At 36.4% G+C, this 9,343-nt stretch overlaps 2 protein-coding genes across 4 annotated transcripts; both read left to right on the top strand.

Annotated features, from left to right (window-relative positions):
• Positions 1-240: 240 nt before the first annotated feature.
• Positions 241-2,281, top strand: LOC124409569. Its single transcript, XM_046887271.1, has 3 exons — positions 241-364; positions 1,556-1,792; positions 1,933-2,281. Exons 1-3 carry the CDS (start codon positions 287-289, stop codon positions 2,044-2,046), a joined length of 429 nt encoding a protein of 142 aa, XP_046743227.1. The 5' UTR covers positions 241-286; the 3' UTR covers positions 2,047-2,281.
• Positions 2,282-4,478: 2,197 nt separating this feature from the next.
• On the top strand, positions 4,479-8,077 carry LOC124409565. 3 transcript variants are annotated; one of them, XM_046887260.1, is made up of 5 exons: positions 4,479-4,596; positions 5,199-5,385; positions 6,615-6,713; positions 7,355-7,720; positions 7,923-8,077. In XM_046887260.1, the coding sequence occupies exons 2-5, from the start codon at positions 5,230-5,232 to the stop codon at positions 8,007-8,009; spliced, it is 708 nt and encodes a 235-aa protein (XP_046743216.1). In that variant the 5' UTR covers positions 4,479-4,596; positions 5,199-5,229; the 3' UTR covers positions 8,010-8,077. The 3 variants fall into 3 exon arrangements, with proteins under 3 accessions (XP_046743216.1, XP_046743218.1, XP_046743217.1); XM_046887262.1 differs by lacking the exon at positions 6,615-6,713 and having other exon boundaries at positions 4,481-4,596; XM_046887261.1 differs by lacking the exon at positions 4,479-4,596 and having other exon boundaries at positions 5,034-5,385.
• Positions 8,078-9,343: the final 1,266 nt, after the last annotated feature.

A 9,343-nucleotide genomic window follows, 5' to 3' on the forward strand; every position in this document is an offset into this window, starting at 1 on the left:
TCGACCCGGCGTGTTCAGGTGTATATATGTACTCTCCACTATAGATAATGGGAAATTGACATGGGCTTGTCGAACCTTCACCGCTAACCGATGGTGCAAACTTAACGGGAGTAGCGAATGCCTCATAACCGAACGTTTCCCTCAACGGGATCCATTCTTAACGTAGAAGTCCACCTAGCTGGTCGAAACTCTCTTCTTGGCCGCAGTTCTTCATTCACGATACCGCATACCTACTCTGCACGTTTAATATTTTCAACTTTTTCAAAATAGACTTCTTCAATTGAAAATGAAGGGGCATTCCGTCGCTGTGCTGATCCTGGCCTTTGCCGTTACCTGCTTGGCTGTACCTCGAAACAAGAGACAGGTGAGAAAACTATATCAATAAATAATTGATTATTTTTAAACGGGAGGGAGACAAGATTGTTTTTTAATCTAACCATGTTTTTCAAGACCAAATTCAGTTCGTGATCGAATACGTTTGTTGATAATTTATAAAAATACGTGTACCTACCTTATTTCTGCCATGGAATATTATCAATGCACGAAATTTTAATAAAAAGATAACGATCTCTGGTTTAACTGTTTTATGAAAGCGGAATGCAAGACAGGTTAGACAAGTGTTGGTGCTTATACCGTCGAACTTTCATAATTCGTAATATAATCACAAGATATTTCTACAATGAATTGGGGAAGTAACTTCTATTTATACGATTTAAAATGTGTGCAAAATTTTTTCGTAATGCAGATTGTTTCGATAATTATCATGGCTGGTGAATGAGAATCGTAACAGTTACACGGGATGGTCAAAGAAACCTTGCCATATAATTTTAAAACCGTCTTCTTATCTCTTGGAACTGCCTATACCAACTTCGTATAATCTGCATAATAACGTCATTTTTTTCAAACACGACTTACACATCTCACAGAAACAAAAGAGCCATCTAATGTCTAAAAACGTCGAATTATTCAATCGGTGCAGGTTACATATCGAGTTTAACTTTGTGGAGTGCTCAGATGAACGCATGTATGACGTCGAAGCGGATGTAATAAATTAAAAGCAAGCTGTACGCGTAATATTGAGGCGCCGCCGTTACTTTCCCAGAGAAAGTTTGTTCCTTGGGTTTTATTAATCGTATTGGATCTGCGGTCAGTGCCTTTTCAGGTTTGGTTATATCGAGCAAACTCTGCCTTGCAGCGTACCAAGAATCTGATATACTATAAGGGACTGTCACGTTATAGAGTACAATTCTGCTCGATGATATAATTTTATGTTAAATTTTCGAAACAGTTAGCATTTCTTTCTTCATCAAAGCATTTTAAAAACGAAACTCTGATGTTGTTGGAAATGCTTGGGATTGGGAATGTCTCGCAGCTTCTAATTCCCTCTCGCTTTCTCCGGTTCTTCGTATTTTGCGCGAGATCTTTGACTCTCTCGATGCACACTGGCTTTTGAAAGAATTTCACTTGCACACGTTCCATCAAAATAATACGAGGATTGTCATAGGAAAATTGAGAAGACGTGGAACAATAAAACTTACAACTTTTTACTTTTTAGGCTTCTGATGAGCCTCGTATCAGTAACGAGGTGATTCCAGGAGCGATCGAGGTGGTGGATGAAACGTCGCAGGTAGTTGTTACTAAACCAGTAACCAGCCCAAAACCAGTCGACACCACAAAGCAACCGGAACTCGATGACGCGCCGACTGCAAAGCCAGGAAATAAGAAAAAGCCAAACTCTGCTTCGCATCCTCCTTCGGACACATTTTCCAGAGTTATCGACGATATATTCAACGTGAGTATTTCGACACTATATGTCAATGCATTTATTTTCCACCGAGGACGAGATGTCAGCCATGAATGTAAATCGTGATGCGATGTCTTAGTTCGTTTTTGTCTGCGGAGATTTTTTGATGGTCAGATTTTCCCTTTCAGATTCCTATATCGGTTCTTCGGGCGGTGAACACGTTGCTCAGCAATGCTTTTGGAACCAAGCAAGGAACACCAGCAGCACCGGCAGCCGCAGAACCCTCGCCGACAGGGGTTTAAGCAAATTGGGGAACTTGGGTGTTTAAACAACGGATATATTATACTTCGATTGTAAAAATATTTCACCCGATTATCACGTGGATCGATTATTTTTTATCGGAAATTTTAATTAACCAGAAATTAAGTTCTGACAAAAAATGAGAGAGTGATTGAATTTCACTTCACGACGATCGAGCGCGGACGACTCGGTAATTAGTGTCATGGTAAAATAAAAAAAATTGTTAGACTTGATTTCGCTCTTCCAATGAGCCACGAAGAAGACTGGAGATTGTTTTTTGCAATCATTTTTCGGATTTTAGTAAAATTCTTAGAGTGTGAAGATGACACGCGAAAGACATTGATCCAAGTGAAAACATGGTGCGCATGATATATGTATAAATATAATACCCATATATACCTATAATATTATATAATATTTTAAGCGTTTATTACTTATTTTTTATTATTAATTTATAATTTATAACGACGATTCAGTATTTCTAACTTGATATGATACTGATATGTAATTTTGTAAGCCGATATTGAAAATGCACTGAGATAACTAGTACTAGACTGTCCAATGACTATTTATTTTGATTATTTTAATAAAAATTTATAGAACGCTGCCTTTTTCAAAATGGTCACTAGTTCAATTAGATGTACCAGAATTTGACCGACTTCTATTCAGGCAGGATCTAGGAATTTATCTACACGAGAATTTGGTGTTCGGGAAAATGCTCTGAAGTTTTTGAATAAGCGTAGGTCCGAGTTTGGGCACAAAAATTCATAAGAATTTGAAAATACTTAAATCTTAAGTTATTCTTTTAAATATGCGTTTTGAAGACAGATCATGCTTCTTGTTTCCGGTGCCTGTATTCAAAATATAACATGATTACAAAGAAAAAAAAAAAAAAATTAGTTTTCTTGCACAAGGCAATGAATTCGTCCATTCCATCACTTCATCGAATTATATAAAATGTTCAGGTGAGTTGCCAAAATTAAACAATGAATTTATATGTAGTTAACCTAGCTAATAATTCTTTTCAGAGCATTTGCTGTCCTATTGTAAGTGTTTCAGGTTCTTTGTGTTCAAATATTGCATGCAAGTATACATTTTGCGTTAGGTATTGAACTCGTTTGGACATATTAGAGCGCCATATTAGAACACTTGTTAGAATTAGAAACTCGCTCTGAACTGTTCAGCATAAAAAGATTCGTAACTCAATATTTTATCTAGTTTGGCCATATTAACATCACTTAGTTTACATAGGACGCAATGCATTTAATACCTAAATAAACGAGGTTTTTTTGTTTCTTTGCTTTTCCTCGAAACTCGAGAAATGTTGAAACTGTGTGGTTATTAAAACTAATAAAAGATAACCCCGCGATGTGTGGAAATATGATACTTGCACGTCGTATGTACAGCATCACGTAGGCACAGGATAAATACTTTCTACTGCCAATTCAACATGTAAAACCGAATGGTGTTGCACAACTGATTGGTTATTCGTAACGTAATTTTATAGATTCAATGTGATTCCGGTATTCGTGTTTCGACTTTAATTTGTTGAAAAGTAATCACTTTGAGAATAAGTGAAGACCATTTTTAATAGCGAACAAAAATTTAATATCTAAAATTCATTAACTGTTTACAAACTTTTCGGAAACGCGGCTATTTTCTAAGATTACTAAACCGAAAAAACTATTTATTTGAATATCAACCTATTTACTGTAGTTTATATTTTGTAACGCTCAAATTTTTACTTACCACGAATAAAATGTATTCGAAATAAATATTCGCAAAAAAAATTTTTAGAGGTGAGATAATGATTTTTTATTTAGATTGCATGAAATGGAATTACTTGATGCGAATATCATTCTTAAATTATAAATTTAATATTTTTTTTCGTTTATGATTCATGGAATTCATTCCTTAGGGAAGAAATTTTTAAATATCTTTGATGTTCAATGTATTTTATCGCTCTGTGTACCCCTGATGTGAATCCAGAATGAAATGAAACCTTGCATTGAAATGGCATTTCTTGCATATCGCGTATCTAATGACACGAGATCACGGAATGCCATTATACAACAAGTTGTAATTTTGAAAAACAAAAAACCATTGATACCCTGTATTTCCTCCCCTTATTGATACGAACACCCCGATGATACAACGCGAAAGATCGTTAGAATCTAATAATTAATCGAACAATAGCAGAAAATCGAAAGGCCACTCAACTTAGGATGCTTTCAACTTTTCGAATCATTATTTTCGATTAATCGCTGCGTTTTATGCTACTAAACACGTAGCACACTGCTTAATTTCGCGTATGGTGTATGCCGCAATTAGTCTGAATCAGACATTGAACTTCAAAACAATTTCTCCGGGAGTCCACTTACTTGAAATGGAGTCTGGTCGTTGCGTAGCTGCGTAACGTTGCGTCTTCAGACAGGTAGCAAAACGTAGGAGAAAGCTGAGGATGTCGCAAGTCGAAGTGGTAAGCTTGTGGCATCGGTCAGTTGTGATCAGTTGGTTATCGACGTCTCGCGCCATACGCTCAACATCCATTGGTGAGTTCGAATAACCAATCTTCACGTAATTAATGCCATCAGCTGATCAGATAGTTTTAAGCACAACTCCAATAAGATGTGGATCGAAAAAAATATGTAGTATAAAAAAGCGCTTGTATTTACTTCAAGAGAAATTAGTGCGTGTGTGTTTGTTTAGAAAAATGTAATTGATAGTGTATAAATAAATTTGTTATTTTCACACATTCATTAATACACTGTCTTGTGAAGTCTTGAATTTTTGATAATAAAAGTTTGATAATAGCTTGCGGCAAAAAAATATTTACCGTTTTCACATGTTGATGAAAAAGAAAGAGAAGGAACGTGGAATCACATTGGCGCGCAAAGAGCATAATCACTCCTTTCACAACCGAGGAGAGGCTTAAGTAGTGGATCTGATTGGAGCCAGTCACTTTTCCGCGTGTCGTAATTTATTGAAGGACGCCGTTGGTACAACGTTCGTGTGGAAAATGGGCAAAGCAAATTGTTTCATTATATTTAAAGTTACATACGTACCAAGAAGAGCGATGTAATCACTTCCTGCAGGAAATTTGTGACGAAATTACCGACCCTCACGTTAGAAATCTTTTTGTCGTCTCGTTTAGCCAGCTCTTCACCTTCAGTACGACAGTCAAGATGTTCAAGCTCGGGCTAACGCTCCTTACAATTAGCGTAGGAACCACATTGAGTAGACCAAGTGAACAGCCAACGAAATTTGATCTGGCACTGACTCAAGATGCTGTTGCAGACACTGTCAGTGATGCCACCGTTACAACACTACAGCGTGGACAGGTAAATATTGCATTATATTTTCTTACTTTATCTCAACTTGTTCCTCGGTGTGAAATTCTAATTCGCATATTATATTTGCGGTTCTCTGCATAAAAGTTTTCAATTTAAATTAAGGCTATGACTTGTAAGAAAAATTGGTGATTCAACTATATGCATTTTAATAGAAGATAGCGAAGCGTATGAAAAGAAAATTATTTATTTTCTACAAAATGGGCGTGAAGCAATGACTGTAGAATCATAGTTTTTGCTGAGAATTCATTTACTAACAGACCAATTTTAAGTTCATTAACAATTCTGCAGACTCTATAGAAAGTATAGTCTCGTTTAAGTAACAAACATTGTTTGTCGTCGCATTTATTTTACCAATTTCACCCGATAGCTTTTCTCTGTATGTCAATGCTGATAAAAGAGAATGACAAATGTTACGGGATGAAGTGAATCTTTTTCTTTATGGAAAGGATTTAGAGTTGATCCGAATTCTTTTTACATTTTAATAATGACGTAGGACAACGATTATTGCTGTAGAAATTGGCTTATTTTTTCATTAAGCGTTTAGCAATCTTTCATGCGAAGTTCGCTATTGTTATATATAAGTTCGAATGATTAGTAGGTGCAAAATGTGGATATTTAAGGATAATCTGATTAGTACAAATGCAAAATGTAAAACGATGAAGGCTCAGAAAACTAAAATGAAGAATTTAGCTTTAGTTTTCTACACGTTACCCTTATACATTTGAAATTTTTTATATTTTCACTTTCGGAATTCAATGGAATAAATTTTCACGCCTTAAAAAATTTTATATGGTGGCTCTTCTATCGAATAGCGATTCTACGTTTTGACCGCGAATAAACGATTCATTCGAATAATTTAAATAAAACACTTTTAATCTCGGTATCGAAACGCAGCTGCTGGGTACCAAAACATAAAGAACAAATAATTCGTCTGATTCACCTTTTTTTTCTAAGAACGAATCACATAACTCGACGTAACAGGATATGTACGAGATGGTTCAATATAACTTAGAAAAGCAAGTTTCGGTTTTAAAGAATCACAGTAACAAACCTGAGAGTCTTATTAACAAATTCATTCTGCAGGTAACAGATTGGCTGTAATTATTTAACGCTTCACAGACCGTGTTCGTAGAAATAAATCCAAAGAAATTTCTGATCGAACTTGAATGTACTTAGATACCATCGGTGATTTGTGAATATTTGTATCGATTTTGTAGGAATTCGTAGAACAGGTTGCCGACGCGATCAGATTTGGGAGAGGAAGATTAGTCCATTCCGCGACAATGGCAAGAAACATCATTGCCTCAATGGCGGAGGTAATTAATTCAATCAGAAGAACGAAACGCATGAATATCAAGTCACAGGCGGTGGCTTTCTACGTACAGTCATGCTAACTTTTCTTTTCAACATATATAATCGGTATGCATGGCAGGGAATTTGAACCCAGAGAATTGATTCGTGTGTGAGAATCGCCGCAGTGACACCTGCAGCCGACGTAATTACACATTATGAATAATAATCGGCCACCGTAAGACACACGGATTGCACAAGGAATATGGCATGAACAATTGCCAGGAATGTGATTAACGTAGACACAACTAAACATTGAAAATTTTTCGGGGGCAAAAAGTATAAAAATATTTAACGCATTAACGAATTATGCAATCAAAATTTATGTTACCAGGACTCATGTGTCTTACACGCACATTCGTTTTTCGTGTTAATAATTTATGTGTCAGTGTTGTGACCACTAATTGTGAGGGAAGATTATCGAACACTTTTGAATTAACTTTTCTTACAAAATAACCGCCCGAAATGACGGAAACCGCGATTGTAACAAGCCTAAAATACCAACTAAACCTTCGGATACTGATAACACATCACAACGCTTCGCCGCGTTAACCTGATGTGATTTAATTGTGAAAGAGAAGAAATTTATTGTGTAAATTGTTTCTAGCAATTCGCCAGCGATGCTGAAAACAATGTGGCGTCAGCGATTGCAGCGAAAGGGGATCTGATAGCGCAAGGACGCAGCATACTGGAGTCTCTTCCAAAGGACTCTCCAGCCTTTTTCAATATCCTTCCGCCGACAGTAAGAGAGACGGTTCGTTTGGAAAGCGAAAATGGGCAGGGATTTTTGGAAAAACCAAAAATGAGCTACATTGAAGGAGTTTTGGAAAATTTTTTGAGACCGACGCCTCTGGTCGATGGCATAAAAGAGAGTGAGAAGTACGGAAACTCAGGAGACAGGTTTACCGGAATTGGAAAAGCCATCGTCGGCGGATACGAAGGGTTCAGCAACTTCTTGAACGCAGTTGTTGACGTGAGTATCCTTAGTTTTGAGTTTGAAGGATAATTTATCTATTCGATTTGGTTGAGCCTTTTGCAAGGATGATTGGCTAATCTGAAACTGGAAATATTATACTAAAGACATCGGAACTGTTGATGCACTCAACTAAGTCTTTAATTCAATTTACGAATATTATTCATAGTACAATTCAATCAACGCAGTTTTCACGTTTCAGTTTCCGGTCGATGCCGCCAAGAAAACTTCGCGGAAGTTGACAGAAACTCTGAACCAATTTGGAGCCCGCTTAGTTGGCCTTGCGTAGTACGAAACCAAGTCTAGTTGTTGCATTATTGTAATCAAATGTGTAAATAAACCATTATTTTTAATTTATCACTTTAATTTCAATACGTATACCGATTGAATATAGGGCAGTTTATACGAAGCCCATAGAGGACAACAAGTGCGGAGCATTCTGCCCCCATATAAATATGGATGCATTTCCTTCTCAGATATACATTTTTCGTAATATACCGGTAGTTTTCGGTGAAAGATTTCAACGGAAACGATGTTTAGAATCTTCATCGAAAACTCCCGTTAGACTTAATACGATCTAGGTACACGGACTTCCCTGTATACCGACGAAATACACATTCATATATATATAATACAAGTTCATAAATATATATGGCATTTGAATTTTTAGCTTCTTGGAAGCACAAGAGAGCCAGTCCCGGAAAACATTTCCAGCCGCTTCTGCGGATCAAGTGGGTTAAATGTTCGTCCGTAATTTGTATAATTAGCAGTGATTCTCGGTAAGCGAATATATTGCTGTCGTGTACAGTCGGTAATAGTAGATTCACCGTCTCTTCTTAATACATGAAATAGAATAAGGCAGAATAATCTTGTCGGTACGGTAGGCAGCTTTACCGGAGCTATAGATCGCGGATTGATATCCTGTAATCTTTGATGTTGGTAAGTCACCATTTAATTTTAGTGGCGGACGAACCCCTTAGGGGCTGACTTTCTTTAATAAAATATCGTCAAATAGAGGACTTAATGGCGATCGTCTTAAAGAATAAAAATTTGCATAATGATTGTAGGCTTGAGCAGCCATTTCAATTATTTTAACGTCTCATATAAAATACCTACGTGTAATTCACCCACACAGATCAGCGATGTCTGGTGGATATGTAAATCAGGTTACAGCGTGCCAATGTGAAGTTTTCAAGAATTGACAATTCTGTTAATTGGCATTTATACATAATTTGCAAAACCAAGAGATACCCATACAACTATTATAGATCGAATTAATATCATGCTTCAGTAGATTTAACGATATCTATTGGACTTCGCGTTCCGTGTGGGTGCAACAAATAAAAATTAGTGATGGAATAAATATGAGAATAACTGCATTCGCTATACAACGTATGTGGAATGCTGGTAGATTTAAATCGTAACGTAGCAGTTAACCCGAGTGAATCGTGTGAGAAATACACGAAATTTCCTCAAAACATTTACAATAAATAGCGATATAATTTGAGTTTTAAATAAGATTAGATACGGAATGGTATTCGAATTTTATGCGATAATTACAAAAAACAAATTAGGGAACGTGCGTATGTGTCCGCTCCCAGATTCGATAGAAAAAATTACGCA

The sequence above is a fragment of the Diprion similis genome, chromosome 8 (assembly GCF_021155765.1).
Source record: "Diprion similis isolate iyDipSimi1 chromosome 8, iyDipSimi1.1, whole genome shotgun sequence".
In the NCBI taxonomy this organism is placed as follows: domain Eukaryota; kingdom Metazoa; phylum Arthropoda; class Insecta; order Hymenoptera; family Diprionidae; genus Diprion; species Diprion similis.